This window comes from Motacilla alba, chromosome 7, assembly GCF_015832195.1.
Source record: "Motacilla alba alba isolate MOTALB_02 chromosome 7, Motacilla_alba_V1.0_pri, whole genome shotgun sequence".
Classification (NCBI taxonomy): domain Eukaryota; kingdom Metazoa; phylum Chordata; class Aves; order Passeriformes; family Motacillidae; genus Motacilla; species Motacilla alba.
This window is the reverse complement of record NC_052022.1, coordinates 7,339,601-7,365,952: the sequence shown is the minus strand read 5'-3', so window position 1 is coordinate 7,365,952 and position 26,352 is coordinate 7,339,601. Positions and strand designations below refer to the sequence as shown.

The following is a 26,352-nucleotide window of genomic DNA, read 5'->3' as shown; positions in this document are numbered from 1 at the left end:
GCATCGTTCTGTATTTGTATTCTGCAGTTGATTGTTCAATGATTTCTCCTGCTGAATTGCAATAGATGAGCTGTTTAATGTTGCAACGGCTCATTTTGTAATGTAAAAACAAAAAAACCTCTCAATTCCAAATTGTGTTTGCTAGTTAGAATGCAGAATTTAAATGAGATTTATATGGAAGATGTATTTTCCCCATTGTTTTGCCAATGCAGAAGGAAAACAGGTCTTCAGTCTTTTTAAAAGAAAATCAAAGCAACCATGGTAAGAATTTGTTTTGCAAGGAAGAATCATCAATAAAGACTAAACCTCTTCCCTTCTACACATTTCAGTCCATATTAGTGATTTTTAAAAATACTTTCTCAGTTCAGAAATAACAATTTCCAATAAGCATGTCTTTCCTGACAGTTGAAATGTTAAAATTTCTAAAAGTGAGCACTTTATATTTATTTTATGTCTTCTGCTGAGTCAATGAAGATTTCCACAACATTCTTGATCTTCTTTTCACCAAAGTAGCCCTGATTTTAAAGGGGCTTTTATGTTTTACTGGCAAATTGTGCTTGTGAATGGCAATGAAAGCAGATGCTGGATTTTATCTTTTATTGACAAACTGCACGAGATGGGCACCTGAATTAACAGTCAGCCCTCACTTCAAATGCCAAGTTGGTATTTATTGTGTGTTCATGACTGTTTACCCACCTCTGTGAGGGAAAGCCCCCAAGAGGGTAAGGGAGCATTGGAAATTCTGCTGGCTTTTATGTTTGGGGCAGCCTTGGCTCTGTGCAGAGAGTTGGGGTCCCAGGCAAAAGGCTGTGGTGTGTTGGTGACCTGAAAGACAAACCCGCTCTCAGGGGGTGCAGCCTTAGCACTGAATTATCCAGTTTCATCAGAGAGTAAAGCATCATCTCTGTGTTGTGCACATTTAGGACTGAATTATAGCTGATGAGGAGTGCTAAGATGGAGTTTGATATTGTGAGATTAATGCTGAAGAGCAGGATAAACCTCCAGTGCCAGGTTCGTCCTGGAGCCATTGGCTCCACTGGACATGGGGGAAGCTTCTGGCAGCTTCTCACAGAGGCCACCTCTGCAGCCACCCACTGCCAAACCCTTGACATGCAAACCCAACACAGAGTATTAAAACTGACATGATTCCTTCTGGTACTCCATAGGCATGTCTGGATTTTAGAAGCATATCAAGACTTTAATCACTATTTCGCAGAACGTCTGCTGACGTTCCGTAACGATACTCCTGTAGTGAAACCTTTTCGAGTGTTTTTAGGTTCTTTCTGCTGTTTGTACTGCGAAATGACAGTATTTAAAAATATTTGAGAAGCAAAAATTGACCCTGCTAGGAGCTGAAGATAATTGTCAGACATTTTAAATTGCTAAGAAGTAAAACTGTTAACACTTGTGTCCTCACTAATTATGTTCTGCATATCTGTGTTCCCCTGGCAACTTCTGGTGCCTCTGGTTCCACTCTAACTAAGGGCCGTGGGCTGTGAGATGATGGTGCAAAGTAAAAATAGCTTATTCTTCTGAAGAGCAATGATTGCCATTGCTTGTGGAGAAGTGTTTGATAGGATCCCCTTAAGTTATGTCCCAGTGCAGCAGAAAAGATTTTGCTGTAGTGCCCTGCAAGTCCCAGACGTGTGGTTCAATGATACACAGACCTGAAAATTTGTTTCAGCTCCATGTAAACCTCTTGTAGTCTTCCTGTTTGATGGCAGTGTTCGTGTTTCTTAACCCAGTGTGCTGTTATCAGCTGAAGTACAATGGACACTGAAGCATCATCAGCACCTCTGCAAGGAAGGTCAAGTGTTCTTCTGGGCAGGTTCCTTCAGCACTGACTCCTATTAAAGGTTAGGTTTCTGGAAACACAAAATTGGCCTTATTCTTTGCCAGTGATTCACTGATGGAATTTTGCTGTGCTTCAGCCAGTCCAGAGCTGTTGCCAGTCAAGAGAAGAAATGTGTGTGGCGGGGCAGGGAGGACCTGAATGGAGCAAACTGCTGGGTGATGCTGGGGTTTCAGGCAGAGAGAGGGATTGTGGGCATGTTTTTCTATCCCTGGTTTGGCTTCATGGCACCACATTTGGCCAGAAGCTCTGAGAAGGCAGCTTGGTCTCAGTGATCTCATGGCACCCCTAGGGGGGATTTAAGGCAGGGGAGTTAGTCCAGTCCAAGTGAGATTTTGGATTCTGTAGCATCTGCTGGGGCCCAGTGATGATTTACATAGTCACCTGTGAAATGAAGTGTCAAAAGCAGCAGCAGCAGGTGATTTTCTGATGCCATGGGGCAAATACTTGTGTGCAATTCTTCTTCATGTGCTTGACAACTCCAATTATCTACAGTAGCTTTAAATAATATAAAAAATAGACTCCCTGTGTTGTCACTGCCCCACACTTGAAGAGCACATTGCTGTTCTGAGCAGAGAATGGCCCCTTACAGGAAGAATTCGTGCATCACTTTAGCATTTGGGATTTAGTGAGACTCTTAATGGTGGCTCCAATTGGAAGAGACACAACTTTATGTGCAACAGAACAGCAATATATTTATTAAAATCTTGCAGGTTTGGTTCATTTATTGCCCCAAGAGGCAATAAATGTTTTTTCCTCAGTGCCTTTCACTTATTGCACCAGTTCATGGGGCAGCACTGTCCTGTCACCCAAGCGTGCTCGCTAATGAGACGTGCCCTCGCTGCACAGCACCCTTGGAGCTGGAGGAGCATAACGAGCATGAGATGGACCCAAATGCCTCTGAAGGCTGTGGGACTTGCTGGTCCATTGGTTTTTTGCTGGAAGCTGTTGATGGGATGTACATGGAGCTGGTTTCAAGCCGTTTGTCCCAGGCCATATGCTTAATCCTTCCAGCAGTGTTCACAATGTTAACAAGTTTGTCGCTTCTGTTCAGTGCAAGTCCATTCTGAGAAGGGCTGTGGGGTGTTTGCCAGAGCCTCTCTGTGAACACTTAGAGATTTTCCTGCCTGTGTTGGTGACAAAGATGTTGTCTCACCCTCTCCTTTGCCCCTGGTTCCCCTGCAGAACCAGCAGAGGCAGGGGCAGGGGTTGACCTCAGTTTTGCTTTGCCTGTGGCACCGTGTATGTGGTCTGTAAGTGAGGTGGCTCCACCTCAAAGGCAAAGGCAGCGAGTTGCTGATGTGCAGCCATGAGGAAATCCTTGTTTTCTGAGGAGACTGCACACAGCAGCCAGCCCAGATCCAGTGCCAGAGCCCACAGGGAGCCTGAGGATCTCCCTGGTGGTTACAGAAACTGAATAGGAAATCCCTGGGAGATAGACACTGGCCATATCTTCTCACTTTTTCTCCCTGTTATTACTGCCTGAGTAGGGCTAGTTTCCTTATTTCCTTCTTCTCTTACAGAGAAGCATTTCTGAGAGGCAAATCTGTGATTCTGAAAGTTGAGGATAAAAAAAACCAGAATTGCTGAATAACTTCAGCTTATAGAAAATGCATGTGGCAATGCATGTATTGACTTGTTTCAGTGAATATCAAAATTTATTGTCCCTTGAACTAAATATTGACATGGACAAAGCAATATCAATATTTATATCTCAGGTTAATACCTTTTATATTCACCTCAACATACATCAATATGTGCTTATTATTACTATAATGTTTGTCCTTCAGCAGAAGAAACTTGCTTGTGGTTGAGAGGGGCAAGGGAGAAGTTTGTATTGGTATTCTTTTCCTGTTTTTAATCTTTGTTAGAAGTTTATCCTGCCCATGGAGCAGAGTGCAGCCCGGATTCAAGCAAAACCCTTACTGATGGTTGTGGTATTGTGCACTGAATACAGATTGGGTGGTGGGGTTATGGGAAATGGGAGATTAATGGTCATGTGTACACTGGTAAGGGCAGTGAAACCACCCCTTCTGTTTCATAGACTTCATGCTACTCCCTGCAGTGACTCTGTGCTCAGGAGCTGCCTCACTGCCCCCACTCACAGGGACACAGAGCAGGGGACACGAGGGACGAGGCTGATCTGAGACCCAGCTGTGAATCGCTGCCTAGACAAAGATGCTGCAAGTGTTGGACAGGGACACTCAGCTGGATGTGACAGGAGCCCTGTGGCAGGTTTATCTCATGTGTGAGTGTGTCTGTGGGCCAGCTGGAGCTGGGTTTGCAGGCACTCTGGCGCCACAGAGAACTCAGCAGCCTGCTTGGGCCTTCTGCAATTGTGTGTGGGCAAGAGGAGTGTGGCCACTTCTCTGTGTCTGGAGAATTATCCCTCAGATCTGTCCTGTTGCCTTTTTCCCCTTCTTTTGGATCTTAGAGAGCAAGGCAAAGGTTTTCTAGAGAGATGATGACAGGCTGTAGGAGAAGGATGCAGGCATGACAGCACTGAATGTCACAAGACTAATTTAGGATATACAAAGGCCTTCTAGCACATGATTTGTGCTATACAGACCCTTTTATATGGAGATACCAGCTCTGGATAAACGCTGCAATTTCCACAGAAGCCATGAAGAGACACTGCAGTTCTTCTGTGGATCTTGCTTTTAACCCTTCTGCCCTTAAACCCAAGAGAGACAATGGGGGAGGCAAGGATGGGGCTGCGAGCAGAAGTAGAAGGTGTGTTCCTGTTTCCCACCCTCCTGCCCACCCTTCTGCTCATCAACAGCTCATTGCTGGTGGTCAGAGATAGAGAGGGAGTCCAGTCACTTTTTGGACAGTGGCTGACACCAGGTACTCCCCAGGAGCTGTTAAAAGCTGCAGGCTCGGGTCTGAAATTCTACCCAGCTGCTTGAGGAACAGAGAAACTGCCCCAAACTCTTCCCTGTCCAAAGAAGAACCAGTAGGAGAACCTTGAGGCTGGAGAGCATAGAAGACAGTCCCCTGCTTGAGGTGCTCCAGCCTGCCTCAGTTTCCCATGCCGAGGCAGAGCAGCCTGCAGTGCTGAGGGGCTGCTGCCATTCAGGCATCACTCTGCCTGCTTTCCTTGCTGCACTTGCAAGCCAAACTTGCAGCAGTGAAAGTAACAGCTGTTTGTAAGCTGACATTTCAATGACAATTGTCAGGAGACAACAAGCATATGGCAGCTGACTCCTCACATGCAGGGAGCTGCAGCAGCAGAGGCACGGAGCAGCTGCAGATGCTGGAAGGCAGCACTGCATTGATCTGCAGTTGGGAAGGTCATCTCAGTGACTGAAGACTGCATTTCATGCCTTGACTCTTCTTGGAAGCTAGAAAGACAATAAACTAGTGCCTTATGTCCTTATTTCTAACAAAAAGCAAGATTTTTGTCCTGGTTAAAATAATAAATGTAACACAAACACACTAAGTTCCACATCCTGAAAGTAGCATTCTTAATTAGTACTTCTGTCTTCGCTTTTTCTCCGTCCTCCTGAGATATTAGTGGCTGATACTGAGATCCTTGAGACCCTGATTAGTGGGAAGGTATCTTTGCACATTTTCAAAGCCTGTAGCAGAATCCAGTAGGGACCAAGTGTTTTCCTTGTAATTAGCATTGCTTTTTGATGGTAAACTTAATAATTAAAGGTGGTCTTTCTTTCTCTGTTGGGACTTTTTGGCATTTCTGATGCACTGTTTGAAGACTTTGTGACTAAGCATTAGTGTCATGTTGTGCCTTTGAGTATAGACAGGCCAAGTACACAACAGTGAAACCAGCAGTAAAAAAAGCTCTTCCTGTGAACCAATTGCATTTCTGCCTGCACTTGACTCACAGCTCAGTAACCATATGCTTATATTCCACTGACAATTGCCATTTAAATGTCAGTTTACAAGCAGATGCTGAGAGCCCGCCTCTGTGTCATTAATCAAATCCCAGAGAGGCAAAGTTTGAGGTCTAACTGTGCTTTGGGCTGGCTGGGACAGAGCAGCAGCAGAGTCTGGCACACCTTGACCTACCCGGATGGGCAGGGTGAATGCACAGGCAAAGGACTGTGTACCTGAGGTCAGCAACAGCCTCAGCTCAGGGGCTGTGGCAGCCAAAGGAAACCTGTTCTTGGCACTGTCTGGTGGCAATTATGATCTTGTTGACAATTTCAGGCTTTTTGGGATGGCTGGCAGCAGCCAGGATACAGGCAAAGCGCTGGGTTACAAAAGGAGACAGATTTAAGTGCTTAGGTACAGAAAAAAAGACGAAAATTTATTCAACAAAAGAATAAGGGGAAGTATGGAGAAAGAAGCCCTCTCTACCAGACATCTGCACATATTTAAAATCCTTCCCAATAAAGTTCATAATTAATTTAATTCAGTCCCCTATGGCCCAGAGGAATTTTCTGAGTAATAAAAAAGTATTGCTAAGGGATAGATGGCTGCCAAACTCCTATTCTCTGCCAGCAATGAATATTTATACTATTGGCACTTAAATGCTAGGTTTATTTTACTACATAAATGATCCTTTGTCACATATTAAGAATTAATACTGTGAGATTGACTTTTGGGAAGTTAGAATAATGATTCCCAAATTTAAAGTGTTGTTAAATTTGTATGCTTTGTAAAGAGGCTTGGGCTGGGTTTTTTTCAAATTCAAACTGTAGTAGGATGTGGTAATTCCTATTTTGGGGTAAACTGTTTTGTGACTTGTTTATGGTTTAACTTTATAATGTAGTTTTAGTCAAGGACCTTTTCATGTCTTTTGTTTTGTTTTGTTTGTTACCTTGAAATATCTCAATCAATGTTAAATAAATTCTAAGCTGCTGCTCTTACTTAAAGGTTGAGATGTTCTTACTAACAGAAGGTAACACAAGGGCTCCTGGCTTCTGCTGGCATTTTTCTAATGCCCTTCTGATGATTAAACTGGAACAATTCAAATGTGAGCTGGAAATTTCAAGCACCAGTGATGGAGGTTGCAGAAGCACAGCATTACTTTGTTTATAAACATTGCTATTCCATGGAAGATAAAGCTCTGCTCTGTGTCACTTCCATGCAGTGGTCAGGAAAAGGGGCTGGAAAAAGCACAGCTACTGATCTTTCTCCCTTTAATCAGAAGGTGTGGAAGGCAAAGTTGGATATGAGCTGAAATGTGAAGAATTATTCCTATTGGGCAGCGAGCTCACAGGAAAAATAAATCAGTGCTGGTGTAAGATTCAGTGTGGTTTCCATTCCAGCTGGTTAAGGCTGTTTAAGCACCTTTGGCACAGCAGCACAACACAAACTGCTGGAGCCCAAGTCCAGGCTCAGCCTGACAGCAGCAGTGCTGAGCTCAGAGGCTTCCCAAGGTGCTCTTCTGCTGTGCTTGCCTTTACTCCACACTGCCATGCCAAGTGTGAAAGCTGGAAAAAAATATTGTGAGTCTGTCAGCATGTTTATTTGCATGGTGCATCTCCTTTGAATCAACAGGCATCTTCTCAAAGTGTGAAAATGAACAATTAGTCATCCCTGGAAAACAACAGTGTTGCAGACGTCCCCTCCCGCCCCCCGAGAGACAAACCTCCCTGTGCTGCACAAGGGCACAAGCAGCTCATTTTTCACTCCCTGTACACACTTCCAGATAGTCACTTCTCCAGAGCAAAAGTGTCTCAAGAATATAAGGGGATATCTTAAACACTTGGCAGTTTGAATTAAAAAGAAAGGTCAATGCCAAGGAATTAAAAAAAAATCAGACATCTCAGAGCAGTGTAGTTGAGCTTTAAAAATGAATCCATGCATTGTTTGCTCAGTTTTTTGCAGCAGCGTTCATAATTTAGGAAAGTATTAATAAGCATGATGAAGTATCCTGTTTCTAATCAAGAACAAAAAAAAAGCCCAACAACAACAATAAAACCCCACTAATATTATTTTCTTCTCAATTGAAAGAGATCTTCTGGTAAAATCTGATGAGAATTCCACGGATTTGGGCTTGTGAACTTTGTTTAAGTTGCACCAGAGAAGAAGCCTCAGTGAAGCAATAAAATCCTTCCACTGCCTTTTTATAAGGCTCATCACAAGTCACTACTCAAGGGGCCTTATTTTCTGTTGGGCCATGCCAGGACTGACACCCTATAGTTGTTAAGCTGACAGCAGGAAAAGAGCACTGAAGGCCACAAACGTTTGCAGGATTAATACAAAATTCAGATCACAGAGGCACAGCAGGTACTGAACAGTAAGGCAAGGTGGCAGGGGAAAATCAGGGGCAGGGAGGGGACTGTGGGACTGAGAGCAAAGAAACAGTGGTTGAGGAGAGTTCTGGTAGGCAAAGAACTGAAAATGGCAAAGGTTTTGTTGATGGATTTACTGCTGGCCTGCCAACAACAGCCCTCCAGGGCTCTTAAGTGCTGTAGGTTTAACATCTGCTACGTCCCCATCCCAACAAAGTTATTGTGACAGTAAGTGATTACAGAAGCAAGGGATCTAAAGGACAGCTTTTATTTGGTAGCTTATTCAGGGAGACAATAAATTCGTTAAAGTAATTATCCCTTTTATGAAAAAAAAATTAAATTTCTTTTTTTAAAAGGCATTTCATACCTTTTCTTTGCTTGGGGGTACTGGTGGCGAGAACTTGGACAGAGCCTGATGAAGCTCTGGCACTTTCAAAGTTATGAAAAATGTTTCTTCTATTTCCTGCCTCCCTTCCCTGCTACATTCACATCTTCCTGCTAGTGAAGTATCCTTTTCCTGGCTTCAAAAACCTGCTATTTCCAAGTGGCATTGCTACAGTGACCTGTCCAGTGGGGGAAATCTGACTCAGCCGAGAGAAGTAAGAATTAAACAGCTTCTGTGCTGCTGCTGGGAGCAGAGGTCAGGCATTGGATGAGGTTAACAAGGTGACACAGGAGGAGAACAGCCCCACCAGGACACTCCCTGCTGCAGGGAAGCAGCCAGGCTGCAGCTTCTTCTCCTTCCAAAGTTTCTGTAAGGCACAGTTCCTGCACAGAGAGAAGCAAAGAGGGGACAGCAAACTGGAGGCTGCCCTGCGAGCCAGCACTGCTTGGTGCCGGGGGGGAGCAGCAGCAGGAGTGACTGTGTGTACCTGGGATGTCACACACGGTGGCAGGATTTCCAGTGCTGGCACACAGGAGCAGCAGAGGGTGCCATGAGGTGCCAGGTGCCTTGCTCCTGCTCCATGTCCTGCCTGGGAACAGCCAGTTCCAGCCACTGACACGTTCCTGCAGGGCTGCTGCACCCTGCGAACACGCTCCACGCAGGCAGAATTCTCAGACATCCAACACTTCAGCCACCCCTTTTTAATGCCATTAGTGATGCAGCAACATGTATTTATATTTACATATAAATACAAAATGGTCAGATACCACATTTTAAAGCATAATTTACAATCTGAAACTGCTTACACTTTCAGGACTAGGCTTGGGTTTTTCGCATTTACATTCATCATTTAATTCCACTGGAATTTGATTTTTAAGAAAGCCCAACATATCTTAATTACCATAAAAAGATCCATACACATTTTACTTAAAAATAGCTTCTGTAAGAGGAAATCTACCAAAAATAACACGAAATATATTATTATGCATACATTTTCTTTTTTGTAAAGTACAAACAAGAATCTGATCTCTTCTGGGTATTGCCTGATCTAATATGGCTATAGGTTCTATTTATTGTGTTTGTTTTTCAAAGTAAAGGGAAAGACAGAAGAAATGTAAGAGCACAAACAAAAATAAAACCGCATTCTTTCCAAAGACACAGATGATCAGAGAAAGAACACTTTGAAAAGCAATAAATGACATCAGGTACAAAGAAACGCCATCCAAGCACTCTGCAGTGTTTTGTCTGAGCATGTGCCGCAATGACCTTGTAACAGTTATTAAAAACAACAAACAAAAAATGCTACTGGCAGAAAAAGCTGTCAAGCAAAACACTGAAAAATTGGTACCATTTCCTAACAAGTAAGTGCAGAGCTGATGGTATTTTATGTGTCTTCCCCCACGTATGCAGACCTCTTTCTTGCTCTCTCTGCCCGCAGGACTGATCATTGCCACTCTGGCGGTTTGCTGGATGCCAAACCAGGTCAGGAGGATCATGGCTGCTGCCAAACCGAAGCAGGACTGGACCATCCCCTACTTCAAAGCCTACATCACCCTCCTTCCCATCGCCGACATCTTCTTCTACCTCAGCTCGGTGGTGAACCCGCTGCTGTACAACATCTCCTCTCAGCAGTTCCGCAGCGTGTTCCTGCAGGTCCTGTGCTGCCGCCTCAGCCTGCAGCACGCCAACAGGGAGCGGTTCCTCAGGGCCAACCAGAGCTCCGGGGCGCCGAGCAGCCGCTCCCTGCGCCCGCTGCTCTTCATGTCCTCCAGGCGCAGCTCTTCCACCAAAGGCAATGCCAAAGTTTTCCTGAGCACCTTCCAGAAGGAGCCCACGTCCAGCTGCAGCCCACAGGAGTCAGGTCCTGCGTCCCCAGATCCCAGCCTGGAAGTGGTGTCCCTCGAGACCAGCTCAGAGCCCGGTCAGGGTGCACAGAACGGCCTTTGTGAACATCAAGTATGACCTCATAAGGCAAAGTTAATGCTTAGCGATGAGCTTAAAAACATGGAAATTGAAATGACCCAGGAAAGTGACAACATCGCAAAAGGAATAACACGGATGGATTTGTTTCCAGTTATGCAAAAGGAACAGGAGTTCTCTGTCCTGCTGGGATTTTTAAGTGCACACTGGAAATTCAATCTGCTAACTGAACTCATTAGCTGACAAAAATATCAGCCCCTCTTCCCCACACAGCCACCGAACTTCCCCTGCTCTTGACAGGGATTTGGAAATGAACAGAAAATAATTGCAGCATCTTTGAAGAAAGAAGGATGCAGAACAAATTGTGTCAGGGAAAATAAAACAAACAAACCAACTTGCTTGAAGTTTAGCAGTACAAAAACAACAGAGCAAATTTAAGGAGCAGAAGAGTGGTTATCATGTGTGCCCTGGGCACCACAGCAGAATTGCCCCTCTTCTTGGGCCGGGGTCCATTGCAGAGAGGAGTGTTGCAGCAGCTGATGCAGACGGAGTTGACCTTGCCAGGAGAGCAGAAGGACTGGTAGCCGGCGGAGGCGATCAGACACGCGGCCGAGGAGGCGCAGGACTTGCGGTACATGATTCCTGTGACACACAACAAGGGTTACTCCTTTTGAGGGGAACACTTTACAGCATGATTCCTGCTCAAAAGCAGCTGCAAACCCAGTTCACATCCCCAAAACACTGCTGGTGCTTAGGGCAGACACCGCAGCAGGGACAGGACCAACAGCCCTGCACTGCCCGAGCACCACGGTCGCACTGCCTGGGATTTCTCTGTAGTTTGATCCTGGTTGGAACCAAAAAATATTACAGACTTAATTTGCATAATGTATATCAAATGATGCATTTTATAGCTGGAATTCTTCATCTTTCAGAATAAACTGTTTGAATAGCTATAACTGAAACGCAATTAGTGAGAAGATTAGTTTTGTTTCTATTGCTGAACATGTCTGAGTTAAGGTGTCTAAGTAATTACAGCTTTCTACACTCTTCATTTGTCTTTTGAGAATTTTTTTTTCCTTTTCTTGTTCCTTTGCCACACACAGACAGGTAACTAGGAGTAAAAAGAGGATGACTATCAGCAAAACTTTCATCCTCCTCCCTCCCCTTTTATTTTTTTTTAACTGAAAAAGTACATTCTGATGCATTTATTTTAGCTGCTATTTTAAGATGGTTTATAAAGGCTGTAAAATACACAGATGTATTTTCTTCTGTCACAGTGGAAAATGGTTATGGCAGTTCCCCATCTCATTACTCCAAAATTTTCCTGCAAGCGATACAGTAGAAATTTTGTCTTAGAAAAACATACACATAATAGAAATAGATAATGGATGCTTGCCTGCTTGTCGTTACAAAAAGCAGTAGGAATATTCCTAAGGATGATAAAATCACTATTCTTTTTGAATATAGGATTTTCAAAAAGTTTTTCCTGAAAAGCAAGGGACCAGGCTTCTCTTGAGAATGGTGCCTTTGCATCCTGTGACATGGTCCCAAAATGTCTTTAAATGCACACTGACTGAGACTTCTTTTGGAGGGAGTGAGGAGGGAATATGACCCTGGTTCTGGATGTACAGTGCCTGCAGATATTTGTTCAATCCCCAGAGATTTAATAACCACTACAGCACCTCCATGGTCCAGGAGAAACCTCTGTAATTTGGCATCAGCCACTGCACCTCTGAGTGCTGAGAGTAGCAGCAGAACACCCTTTCTTTGGGCTGTGCTCAGAAAGAAGGATTTCCTGTCTTCAGAGACTTTTAATTAAAGCAATTCTTTTATACTGTCACAACACTGCTGCCATCCCAACAATGCGGGGGTTTCCTTGTTTGTGTTCTCCCTCTGCAAATCTCAACTCTGAAATGTGTTTTTAGGGTATCTATCTCATTGAACTTATGAAGAGAAGCCCTCAAGTGAGTGTTAAATCTTCCTCTGTCTCCAGTGAGCTTCAATCAATCAACACAGCAGGTAGAGCCTTTTCTCAAGAAGGAAGAGGAGCTGTGGGCTGTTCTCCCTGTAACAGCAAAGGCACACAGATCAAGCAATGCAATCTTTATTACTACAGTTTGCAAAAAGAAGGGAGTTCTGTCTCTGCTGACAAACCACTGCTGTCAAGGAGCCTCACTGGTGCTGCCACTGATCAGCTTTACAATATCAAAATCTCAGTCAGTTGATGTTCCCCAAAAAGACTGGTGCTTTGGCCACGTTCTTCCTGCAGTCTTCCCAGAGCAAAGGCAGCTATGACCCCCTTCCCATGGCTACAGTTAATGTTTTTCCTTCCCCTTCCCTCTTGAGAAAGGACTCCTGTATTCAATTAAACCAGGCACAGTGAGATCCATTCCCTAGTCCCACATCTCCCCATCACAGATTATTTCCCTGAGCAACAAACATCCACCAAACTCAGCCATTCCTCAGTCTTCCATATGAACAGCAGTGAATTTGACTTTTCCCTCAAAGACCAAGCCTCTATAAAGCTTTTGGCCCTGGCAGATTTCCTGTTCCCATCATTTTAGAGATCATTCTCTTCCTGCTGTTTCCTTTTCACAGGTTTCCTGCAAAGCTCTGTTCACAACTTGAACTAGTGATTTATTAGTTTGGATAATTTATGGTGTGGAAATATCACACTTTGCACTTCTCCCATAGATTAGGAGACTGGAATTGTTCACTGCTGTGAGCAATTAGATGATGCCCTCTGAGGCATGGTTTTCACCAGACAACTCTAGGAAACCTCTCCTGCAATTAAAATCAAAGTCCTGCAGCTTAACTCCACGTGTTTACAACAGATCTGTTCTCCAGGACCAATCCCATAGAACAATCCTGAGCTCCTTTTGAAGTCAAAACACAGTGTTCCTGCTCAGACTGAAATTTTACTACTCAAAGTCTCATGAACAGATGGACCATGTTCACACCTAAATAGGGAGAATAATCTGACTAGTAGCAAAATCCCCTTGTAACACTTCTCCAGTGGCTTTTTAGTAAATGCCTTACAATAGGAAATTTCACACCCAAGTGATTGTTTATTCCCATTCCCTGTTCTAGTAATCTAAATTTTAGAGAGATTTTTTACTTGAAAAACTCAGCACTTCCATCAGGTTTTTAACAGCTCCTTTGCTAACATGCCCTTCACATCCAAGATTTTTTCCCTGTGAGTACTGATAGAGTCTCTTGATCTCACAAACCAGCTGCTATCACACTAAGTGCTTTTTACAAAGCATCAGGTATGAAGCAAGCTTGCTCAGCATAGAAGGGCTGAGCTCTCTCTCTCTCTCTCTGGTTCTGCAGTATCTTGACAGGAAGACACAATGCAAACAGGCACAGAAGTTGGTGGAAAAAGAGGGAATGTTAGCACTGCAGGTGTGACATTTTAAAAACACTTGTGCTGTGACTTCACTTACTCCTAAACCTTCTTCCTATCATAATTCTGGTAGGAAATACATGAGTACAACTGACTTTCATGATCTGATGGCAGGGACACCATCTCCTCACTCCAGCAAACAGGTTAATGGGCCCCAGTAACTTCAGCTCACCCCCGGAGTTCAGCCAGGACAGCAGCCTCCTCTCTGAGTTATATCCTGAGATCTCTCCTCAAACTCCTCCTTTGCAGCATTGCGGAGCCAGTTCCAAAACGACCCCCAAGATCTCCCTGAGTCATTTGCCACCAGCAGGCTGAACTGCAGACATTTCTTCAAAGTGGTTATCTGCCTCATAAGAGTCATACCACAGACATAACTGCTAATTACTGGGTATTCTTGCCTGAGCAATCAGCCTGATGCATTCATTAACATATCACCCAGAAAAATAATTGCAAACCTTTCTGGAAGCTTTTCTTCTACCTCAGATTGTTCTGAGTCACTGGCTAAGCAAAGAGACTTCACTTTTTACACTCTGCTTTTACTGGGATGGGGTCATTCCCAGCTACCCCCCCTCAACAATTGAAACTAGTAATAAATTAGCATATTTACGACTACTCAATTAGTATATTTATTGCCCAATTACTTGATGGGTGAATACAGAGTAATTTGTACTTTTTCAGGGATTCAGCAGACCCCCAACAACAGTTTAGGTACTATAAGGATGTTTTACTGGGAAGGACCTACTACTGACCAACAGATTTTCCATTCTTTTCGCTTCAAGGCTTGTGGGATGCAGATCAAGAAATTTCAAGAAAAGACAGGAGTACACAGAACTAGAACAGCTGTGTAATAATGTGCTTATATCCCACACTCTCTCCTGTCACATATACCTACAACAGCCATGTTTGTTTTCACTTTTTTTGTTTTTTTTTTTTTTTAAGCAGATTTGGGCTTAAATTTGGCACTGAAAGTTGATTTCTAGACAAGCAACTTGCCCATGGTCACACCCCTCTCTGCCCCACAAGTCACCACATATTTAGACAGTGTCAAGGTCCAAACTAATATTTCTGCCTTATTCCTTGCAATGAAGGGATGGGTGTAAATCTTTAGGCTTTTCTACAGTTCCTGCTTCCAGTATTTATTTTCTCAGCAGGATCCACTCTAGTCCTGTGCATCTGCACCCTGGCACTGTTTTGTCCACACACAAGTGCATTCCGTCTTGATTGTAACAAACAATGCAAGCAATAATTTCTTCAAATCCAAAAGTGAGTGTTCTTTCCTCTACCCTGTCTGCAGAGCCCAGTGCATTTCTCTTGAATAACAGCTTAACTTGTTACTAAGACAACCAAAAAAGGTGACATCACACCTACTTCTTACACTGTGTTTATGCAGAAGGCACCAGAAGATCCAAGGTTTTTCTCTCACTGATTGAAAAGAACCTTATTAGACACCTCTGAGTCTTCTGTTCTAGGAGGTGCAGACACGAAAGATGCTGTGTAAGCATGACTCTCCAACTTTTAAGAGCCAAGCACAATCCAAGCAGTGTGCAACTTCAGTTTGCACCTGTACTCTCAGGAGTGTCCTTCAGCAAAATGTACAGAGGCTCTCTGAAGCCAAAACAGGCAACCAGGGTATCACCTCTGAGATCAGTGACCTAATTTCCAAAAAAAGTCACCTTCCCGCTCCTATGATGACCCAGCTACTCTGAAACTGCTTTCTGCAAAGGCACAGCTCAGCAGGAAATCACAGCCCTGTCCTTCACCCCAGGACCTCATGGCCACAAAACCCTCCTCTCCAAGTTTGCCCCAGTCAAGTGGACAATGTCACTTTGCCCAACACTGAGCTTTCCCAGCCAGATGTTCTCAGATCTTGTGGGCTATCACTGACACTCCACTTTTTTAAAGAAAGCTTTTTCTACACCATTTTATTTGTATATTTTATATTTTATATGCATATAACCAATTTCACAGGCCCAGGTGTGAAAGTCAGTCTCGTGCAGCTCATTCCACAAATAGTGCTTTAGCAAAATCCCCTGCACGTGCTCTGAGCAAAGCTGCCACATAAATCTTCTGGAGCTGAGAAAGAAGTCTGTGTCCAACTAGGGCCCAGCACTGAGGCATCCTTGAGCCTTTTCAAGGCTGCACCAGGTGCTGGAAGCAAAAAAAGAGCAGTAGAAAAGATTTGTATCTCAAAGGTAAGTAGCTGAGAAAGCCAGCAGGTAGAGCAAGACAAGTTTGAGGCATACACTTACAATTTTGACATAACCTCCACTCAATTCTTTTAGATTGGGTGTTTAAATCTTGCCCATCTCTTCTAAGCAAAAGGTGGGAAATTGGCCAACAGTGGATAATTTACAGTGTAGCACACAGGAGGAGCCCCCCTCCCAGTCTTGTCCTAGCTCTTGCATTAGCATGAACTGCACAGGATCTGTTTGGGTGTTCTCTTAATGTTGTTGCTCATAAAGACAAGTTGATGACTGTGCTTATGTACCAGTACTCCTTTCTTTGAATATCCTGCATAGTTCCAACTGTCTTACTTCACCAAAACTTTCAATTTTCTGCTCTTGGTGAATCTGCAAGTTTTCCCTCTCATTGTGCATAGACTTGATGTGTGCTCTGCTGTGCCATGCCTGCTTTGTGATTTCATTCATATGTTTCATTCTGTATTTTTTCCCTAAACTGTCACTAGCTTACCCTGCACTCAAGCACATTTCAGAACCCAGTAGGACTTACAAAAGCTCTTTTCTGATGTCTGCCAAGAAAGAAAATGAGAATTTATACTAGTGCAAGAATAACATGTAAATAGGTGAACATCACTTTCTATGGAACAAAAAATATAAATGTGATTATTTCTGCATTTCACTGCATCAGTAATGCTACAAAAACTGGGTTCAGACTATACAGAAAAATAGGTTTGCAAATTTTGTTTTTAAAGTTCTGTATTAGGTTTTATGCCCATCTCTTTATGGCTTCAGTGGTTTTGCTATGATGATGATCAGTTCCTCAGCTAGTACCTGTTCACGTACATCAAACAGTGACAGACTCCAGGGGTCCTATTGTGATTTGCTGCTTTCTAGAGAAAGTGATTGTAAATATTCTATCTAATAAGGTCCTAAATATCGAAGAAGGTGACTGAATATTTAAGAGCAATCAATCCTTCTTCTGAGGCTGTGCTTCCCCAAACAATTGCAGTTTTAGTCAGATGATGTTTTTATTGCTTTAAAGTACGAATTAAGCTTCCTCAACACACAGACTTTCAGCTATGGCTGTAAATTCATTCTTACAAAAAACCCTCCCAAAAACCCCAAACAAAATGAGCAAATGTAAAATATAATCCTATCCAACCATGTCCTGTAAGTTTCACTTCACAATAATTCTTCTTATCCTTGTGAACTCCAGAGAGAAAGTTGATGAGACAAGTGGTTTAAATAATTTGTACCTTGCTAGAAATTGTATCACAAAATTTTCGAATCACCTTGTAAACAGCTACTTAAATACTGTGAGCTACCAAGGTTGGTGCTTTCCAGACCAAAAAAACCCCAAGACACTGAAAGTATGTGACTTGAAATCTATTGCAAAGCTATGCACACACTTCCTGATTTTTAATCTTGTGTTTTAGGACTACAGCTATTTCATCCTGGCTCGCCCTTTGATGCACTCTATAGACAAGATAAAAGCATATTTATACCTTTAGATTCTTAGGCAGTATACAATTCTATTAAAAAGAAAACAAACCCAGCCCTCTCTGCCCCTCTGCAAAATGAAAATAAACCACCTGATACACTCAGCATATTGTCATCATGATTTTGTATGAAAAGCTAATATCATCACAAATCTTCCATACATTTGGCGCTTTTTAAAAGTTGCACATTTTTTCAGAAACTAACAGGAAGCTTTTGACAATAAAGTCTGGCCTCATCACTCTCCTTCTGACCCTGACATGACTCCTTGCAGAAATTAAGTCAGCTCAGGAGAAAACTGGACAATTGTGGACTGACAGAGGACAAGGGTTTAGATTACCCTGATATATTTTTGTAAGTTGTGCCTTCTAATTCTGGTGCTTGAAATGTGACTCAAAATGCTGTTGTTAACAACAACAACAACAAAAAAATCACAAAAAAGACGGTCACTGCTTGCAAAGCTGAGGCACAGCATTAAAATGCTTAAAAATGCATAGACTAGGAAAGTGAAGTACAACTGCTAATGGTGGTGTTATCAAATATTTTTTAAAGCCACGGGAGGCTACAAATGAGAGATCAAAGCTCAGCTTTCACCTGCATATCTAATAATTCTTTGGTTTCCTACTGTTCTCATTCGTTTCCCTGCTCACCAATGTGGATGTACAGTCAAGCACTACAACACATCGTCTTCCCAACAAAGCTGGCTCACAGCCTTCCATCCTCTCCTCTTACCTGGTACAAAGGAATCAAGATCTAAATGTCCTTTGCCATCAAGACCTAAATATACTTCATCTTGTAGAGACAGAGGTGAACTTGGACTCAATTTTCAGAATTCTGTATGAGGATTTTTCTTGACAATCCTTACTTTCTGAGATGAAGGGAAGCCACAGCCCTTTCACCTTTACAAATGTTAAAGTGCTACATCCTTGCAAAAAGTCACATAAATAATTTTACACGTGAATAGTCTTGCTGCATCCTTAATTGATGTCCTTACCAACTTCAGTGGGATGGCTCAGATGTTGGCACTTGCATGCCAGAACTTTGGAAATTCATTCCACTCCTAAATCTTTAGGTATTTTCACGGTCAGGGTTTTACAGCCTGCTCAGCTTAACAGTAGGATTTTCCTGGGTTTTATATGGCTTTTTCCAGTTTCAAAGGCTTACTGGTAAGTTGGCAAAATCCAGTTTTGCCAATTTTCCCAAAAAAAACCATCCAGGCTGCAAAGGAAAAATGGAAAACTGTTTGGATTAATTAAAGCTTGCTTGCTTGCCAGTGATTTGCTAAGGTCACTGGGAGCTAAGAGGAGTGACAGGGTCAGGCTTCAAAAAGGTTTGGAAACACAAACTCATTTGTGTGAAATGCAATAGGAAACTCTCAGGGGAGGTTTAAGAGACACCAGGCTGTGGGTACTGTATCATCACAAAATTCATTTGTATATCTTCCATACAAGCCTGAGAAATAAAATAACATAAAAAGCTATTGTCCACGGCCTGTGAAAGATGAAACTCGCTGGACCAGATGCCCCATCTTCCTTAAAATAATGCAGCCTTCATCACTTCTGCACTCGGATCTTTGTCATGACTTTCAAGTCATAAACTGCTTGAACTGTTAACTGCACTGCTGCTTTTCTTTATTGAAAGGCAGTCAGAACAGCAACTGCTGAACACTCTCATAATTTCTCCTCAGCTGACACACTCAAGTCAGTGCATTCCATAAGTGGCTGAGAAAGTTTTCTGAGAAACCCAAAGATTGGAAAAAATTTACAAGTGAGGAAATGGCTTTGACATTTGAGAAAAAGTGTTTCTGAATGGAAATGTACCCACAGATCCAAGTGTTCAGCATACAGTGCAAATTAACAATGTCCATTGCAAATCTTTTATTCAATATCAAAAGTGAAATGTGTTTCCAATATTGACATTATGTCTTCATTTCGCTGGGCACCAGGTAGCACAATATGTGGTGTTATAGGTACCAACTGTCCCATGCAAAATTTTTATTTATCATTTAAATTTTTCAATAAAGATTTATTATATCATGCTTTGCTTTGATTAAAAAAAAAAAAAAGCCCCCCCAAACACCAATAAATTCTGTTGAGTTATGTTGACGTCCTTTGACCAAAAAAGTGTAGAGGAAAACCAAAAAATAAATAAAAATCCACCACCAATTCAGTGGATGTTTCTTTCTGTTTCTAAATGGATACTGGGGATGCAACAACTTCCTATAAAGCTTTAATGCCTACAGTAATTCTGGCAACATTAAACTTTGTTTGCTGTTTTAATCACTTTATCAATAAAAGTACACCAGAGCATAATTTCCCCTTAATATAAATCCTTGATAATTTCCCTTTGATATGCAATTAATATTAGTACTAATGGGTTCTATACATGAACACAGAAAAAGGTAATTTGTTCTGTAGTCCTTGCACACATGAACAACTCAATCATGGCAAAACCAAGTGATAATCACAGGTGAAGAATTTACCACAGCCCAGCTCATTATACAACGCAGCCACTGATAAAACAAATGATGGGAAAACCAATACTGGAAAGAGTTGAAAGAAATAGATAAAGCTCTAATTCAACACTGAGGTGCTGATCTTGCTCATGGTGTTTCCATGCACTACTTTTAAGCACACAATCACAGCAATTTCTTTAACTACACTGCAGAGTTATATACCAATTAAATACATTAAAAGGACCATAGTAAACCAAACAAATAAGCAAAATTTCTTCTTGCAGATTAATACAACAATCTGATTGTTTCCGAATTTGCTTGCGAAAGGAAAAATCCTTGATTTTTTCAAGCATTGGCATTGCTACAGTGAATAATTTTTTTTTCCTTGCAAAAGTTAGTAAAAGTATGTTCACAACTAGATTAGAACAGACGGTGTATTGTTCCAAACATGCACGTGGGCAGGTTTACTTGCAAAGAGTTCCAAGAAATTGACACTGGCTACCTCTCTCTGGGCTGGCTGTCTCATCCCTCTTGCTTCATGCCTCGCTGATGTATTCACATTGCAAGTTTCATTTTGCCTTAAGTAGGTTTTAGATCAGCCTTTATGCCCTGATAACTCTTCCCCTCAGTAAAAGGCGAGACTATCATTACCAGTATGTTTTCTATGATATATAATGTATATAAAAGCATGTACACACTGTATACTCATCTATCACCAAGATGTTTCGCTTGATCCCAATATACTGTGGGATTTCTTTGTTGCTACATATATTCTAAAAATGAAGGAGCATTGACATGTCTAATTTAAAAGTCCATAGACTGGAAAGAGAGAGGCAAGTGGGAGCAGGGAATCCACCATGGGACTTGCCACAAGGTATCTGCAAGTAGAATCATGGTAAGAGCTTTGATCCTTTGTCAAACATTCAATTTACAGAGTTTTCAAACACCTGCTTATCCAGTTGAAGAATGCACTAGAAACTTATCCTTTACATTGATTTCTGTGGGATAAAAAAATTTCCATTCTCATCACTCCTCCCTCTAAAAGAAGGCTTTTTTTTTTTGAGATTTAATTAACAAATTAATTAGTAAGATTCTTTATCTCAGGGAAAATACTGTCTTGTCCTGTATCTCCCACTGGAACAGAATTCTAACATTCATTAAACTCTTTCTGGCAAAAGTTTTAAATACAACTCAGCCTTAAGAGAGAAAAACATTTTGCTATTTGCTGCTCAATTTTAAGCTGTCCAAAGGAGCAAATGTCTACCTGATACAACAAACAGCTGGGATCAGATGCCTGATGATCTAATTCAAAATAGAAGTTACTGACACGTGCTTTCTTAGCTGCTCACATCAGAAGCTGCCACAGGAACAGCCACTTGTTAAGCTCTGGGTTAGGAACATGCCTAACTTGTTAAGCTCTGGGTTAGGAGCTGCTGCTATTTCTCACCTGAAGCTGCTTCTCCAGAAGCTGAGACAATGCTCTGAGAGAGCCCAGTGTCATCTGAAGCTCTGAATTTAGAGAAGCTGAGGAGGGGTTAACTGTGAACAGGAACAAGGAACTTTGTACAAGGTAAATGGGAAGAGCAGCCCAGGGGTGTCATTTGCCACCTTGGTGCTTCTAGGACAGGGAGTTCAACCCAGAAATGAAGCTGAGCCACAGAGCTGCTGTGGCACAACTCCTGAACACAGCAAACACTCGTGGAGAAGAGTCCCTGGCCACAGGCTGGGGCTGCACTGCAGGCAAGCACAATCATACACAGCACGGAACGAGAGCCAGCACCCCTGACAGCAAAACACCCAGACTGGTGCCTCCTGCAGGGGAAGGGAGGCTCCCTCAGAGGATGGTCACCCCCTCCCACCGTGGGCTTTATCTCAGAACACTGCACTTGACTTTTAAATGAAGTTTGAGACTACTTGCAGCACTTTGCTCACTGACACAGCTACTTTAATAATGACAAAAATGGGTTAACCTAGAAAAATTGCACTCTTTTGACTGTATTTAGTCAAGAGGAAAGAACTCTAATTAGGAGACTGTGCTGTCGAATGAATGCAAATTTGCATCTTTCATTTTCTGGGTTAAAAGCTCAAACTCAAGTCTATTATAAATTAAAATCAATACTTGAAACATTTCAGCTTTTAGTAATAAGCAACAACCGAAAGAATCAGGTTATGAAATATACTGGTAGAAGTAAAATGAATTATTAAACAAAACTTGGGAGAGTAAGGCATTTATATTGCCCACATTTAAATATCAATTAGGAATAAAACCAATAAAGGATGATGAACTGAATCATCTCTGTTTTACAACCAACCCTCTCTAAAATTGACTGAGGGTAACAGAAACTAAGCTTGCAATGTAAATTTCATTCCATTTGAAATAGGCTAAAATTTTAATTTATTAACTGGCTGAAATTTACAATCTCTGAACTTAAAATTAATAAGAAAGGCATTTATAGAAGTAAATGTAATAAAACAGTGGCACCTGCTATGCAGAGCATGCTAATAACCTTCTAAAGGAAAAATTCCAGGGATCTACTCAGAAAAAAACATGAAATTGCACAGAAAAAAACCCCACCAAGCAGTTTAAGAGCTGCTTATTTACTGTATTGCAATTTCTTCACAGGACTAATGGCAAGTTATGCATCAATGAAAAGAATTAAAATTTTACTTTTTTGTCTGTGTCTGCTACCACATCTAGAGCCCTCCAAATCACCACACCATCCTGTCTGACCTCATGAAAGTACTACAGAAGCTGTGGTGTGGAGATAGCAAAGCCTTCAAGCAGTCAAGATTTTAAAGGTACCTTGCAAGCTGTAATTATCTCACACCCTCACCACCCTTTTCAAGTAAACTTGAAATAAAATACCCCAGTAAAAAATAACTTGAGAGACTAATCTTCCTTTAAACAGATTAAAACCAGGGGTTTTTTTTGGGTTTTTTTGGTTTTTTTTCCCTACACTGGACAGGCTCTAAGTATTTCACAGCAGTAGTGAGTGTGGATGGTGTTACCCAGGATGAAAGTGTGTCAGCAGTTCAGCTATTTTTGACGTGTAACAACCATTATTATTTTTCCAGGACTGATTACACAGTGACCTGAAATCAGCAGCACAGGTGGGGCCAGCTGGCTGACGAGGAAGAGGAGTTTGCTCAGCCCAAGAAGCATTGCTGCTGCTCAGGATGGATGACTGCACACGTCTGCACCAGAGGCATCCTGCTGCTCCTGGAGTGTTTGCTGGGAAAGGACAGGTTGTGGCTTGGTCTACACTAACAGCAAAACCCCAAATCTGTGAGATGGGCAGTCCCAGAGAGCAGCATCCCCTTCAGTCAGGGCTCTGAAGCCCCAAGCTGCCCTCTGCTCCCCAGGGTTGGCACAGGGGGCATGTCCAGGCTGGGGCTCCCAGTGAGTGGCTGCTCCTTGTCCATTCCAGTGCCTGACACCCTCTCAGCTGCCTGCAGCTCCATGAGCTCCAGCTCCCTTCCTGCCATCTCACACTGCCAGAGTCCCCAGCAGAGTTCCTGTCTTCTGCCCACGTAGGAAGCTGCTGAGCAACACAGCAGTGTAAGACCTCACAGTTCCCTCTAAAGCTCAAATGCCTTCCACGATGCTGAACAAAACCCAGCCATTAATAAAAGAGCTCAACAGAGGCAAGGTGCAGAATCACAGCTGATTTCCTCTTGGACACATTGCTGTCCTAATGCGTTAACTTAAATATTAATTGCAGTAAGAGGAAAAAAAAATTAAAAATTGGTATGACAAATCCATTTGTGCCTTTCTCTTCCCCCCTAAATTCCCCCCTCCTTTTTTAAAAAAACCCTTTCTCCCTTTTGCTGGATGGCTTCTTCAATGGATGAAAGCAAAGATCACTACACTTTCCTTCCCTTAAGATGAATCTTCAGAGTATATAAATTGCTTGAGTAAATAAAAGAAAGGAGGGAATTACTAATTTAATGCTCTTCTATCTCTTGGGGAAAAAGCCCATGTAATTAACTGTAATGAGATTAAACTAACTTGTTGTTATTAATTTCCCAGTGCTGGGAAACTATATCAGAGACCCATAAGGCTGTGTCTTAACCAGCTTTATCAACATTTGGCTTGCATCCTTCAGTTTTTATACCAGTTTTAAAGGAAAATGCCTAACTTCATTGAGTTGTGGAAGTATAAGACATTGAATCCAGTCCCTTCAGGTAGGGACAGAAGATTCATATGAAGCTGAACACCATGAATGGGTGGAGCCAAAAGCAACAAATGCTACCTAAACCACATAAACAGAAGAATAATTGATAAATTCTTACCAAAACTTTTTTCCATTACTTCTTTCTGACACATGTCTTGAACATTCACGGTACAATTCACAATGAACTCTGGAGAGGAGCAGTCATTATTTAGCTGGAACTCCTCACACTGGTAACACTGTATTTGCAAACCCGAACCTGCAACAGACAGAGATTTGTTAAAAACCATAGAATGCTTTCTTTTGGAAAGGACCTTAGAGATCATCTCATTCCAAGCCCCTGGCATGGGCAGGGACACCATCTGCTCAGCCGGGTGCCCCATCGAACCTGCCCTTAAATAATAGCAATAGCATTAAAAAAACAAAACAAAACAAAACAAAACCAAACAACCAACACGTGCCAATCTTCTTTATATTTCCCCCTCTCTCTCGCATTTGGCTGTTCCTGACTAGTCAACAGCTCAGTCCAAGTATCCCTTTGACAAATACAAAGTAAAAGAAGCGTGCCGCCCGCTCAGCTGAGGCCGAGCGCTGCCGGCTCTGCTGATGCTCCTCTCCGCGGGGCGGCTGCTCCGGCGCTGGGGACGCCGCCGCCAGGAGGCGACGGGCACCGGCACCGACACCGGTACCGGCATCTACACCGGCATCGGCACCGGCAGAGCCCCGCAGCCGCTGCCCATCGCCCGCCCCGCGGCTGCCGCTCGGCACTGCGGGCTGAAAGCCGCCCGCGCCCCGCAGAGAGCAACCCGGCTCATAGATACGCTCCGGCTCTTATCTGTGCCGACGGGTTTACTTAGCTACTAATTAATTACAAACGATTTAATTACTATTTTGCCACGCACAATTGAAGCGGCGGAGCATCCCTCGCCAGCCGCCTTTATCATGCAAACGAGGCGCTCCGCGCTGCTCGTCAGCGGCGCTCCGCCGGCGGATCCCGCAGCCTCGTCCCGCGGCGGGGACCCCCGGCCCGTGCCCGCCCTCCGCTGGGAGCGCTGCGGCGGCGGGAGCGCCCGCTGGCACCGACCCACGGCCCGCCGAGGCAGCGGGCGGCATCCGCCGAGAGGCATCGCTGCCGCGCCTCGCCCCGCGCTGGGGACACCGGCGGGAGCTCTGCGGGCCGCGGGCAGGACGGGGGCTCCGCCGCTCCGGTCCTTCTTAGCGCCCCGTAGCAGCCCCGTCGAGGGGCTACGAGGGGACGGAGGCTCCCCGCGCAGGGCTGGGCGAGCGGCGCGGAGCCCTTACCTGGCGCCAGACACAATCCCCAGAAAGTTGCAGCGAGGAGGAAGAGCCGCATCCTCCCGGAGCCGCGGCCGCCGGGCTGGCGTGCAGTCGCGAAGGGGCATCAGAAGCTGAGATGCAGCGGAGGCGCCGCGCACTTGTGCCGCTTCCCCGCCGCCTCCGCTCCCGGGAGCAGGCGGCGGAGCCCGCCCTGCCCAGCCCCGCGCCGCGCTCCAGCCTCGCCGGAGTTGAGCGCTGAGACTGGAAGAAACTGTAGGAGAAGCGAGGGCTGGGGGGCGGCTCCCCCTCCCTCCCCCAGCACCATGTGATGCCGGCGGAGCGGGGCGGGGATCCCCGCACCTCGCCGGGAGCGCCTCGGGGACGGGCGAAGTTCAGCGAGGGAGGGAGCCCCGCACCGCCGGCTCCGGCTCCGTCGCGCACGGCGCTGCCGAGGGGCCCCGCGACCCTCTGCCCGCCGGGGCTGCTCATCGCATCACATCAATCCCCGCCCCGCTCCTCGGCTCGGGCACAGACCCCGCTCCCGGAGCCACTCGCTCCGGTCCCTGCCGTGTCCCCGCCCGCCCGAGCCCACAGGTGGCAGCCGGAGCGCGTCCCGGGCACTGCGGGGCGCCGCTCGCCACCCACCAACGCCCCGCAGCACCCGCGACCCCGGGAGGGACTGAGGGGAGGCGCGGCCCCGCCATTGCCTCCTCCCAGCCCCCTAAAAGGGAATTCCAGCGTAACAAAACGGGGGGGAAAGGGCGCGGCGGCCGCGTACGCGCCGGAGCGGCGGTCAGAGCCTGCCTCCGCCGCGGACACACGGCGGGATGCGCCGGAGGCGGGGGAAGCGGGATGCGGCGGCAGGAGCTGACGATGGGGTGGGATGGGGTGGGATGAGGAGGCGAGAGCCGTCGGGGGTTGGGCAGGGCCCGTGGGGAGGGAAGGGCAGGGGCAGCCCGGGGTGCTGCGCCCACATCGTCCCTGCTGGGACCGTCTCTGTGCGT

At 44.3% G+C, this 26,352-nt stretch overlaps 1 protein-coding gene across 1 annotated transcript; it reads right to left on the bottom strand.

Moving 5' to 3' along the window:
• Window positions 1-9,528: 9,528 nt before the first annotated feature.
• LYPD1 (LY6/PLAUR domain containing 1) lies at window positions 9,529-25,610 on the bottom strand. Its single transcript, XM_038143300.1, has 3 exons — window positions 25,373-25,610; window positions 24,192-24,329; window positions 9,529-11,002 (listed from the first exon to the last, which is right to left on the bottom strand). Exons 1-3 carry the CDS (start codon window positions 25,422-25,424, stop codon window positions 10,767-10,769), a joined length of 426 nt encoding a protein of 141 aa, XP_037999228.1. The 5' UTR covers window positions 25,425-25,610; the 3' UTR covers window positions 9,529-10,766.
• Window positions 25,611-26,352: the final 742 nt, after the last annotated feature.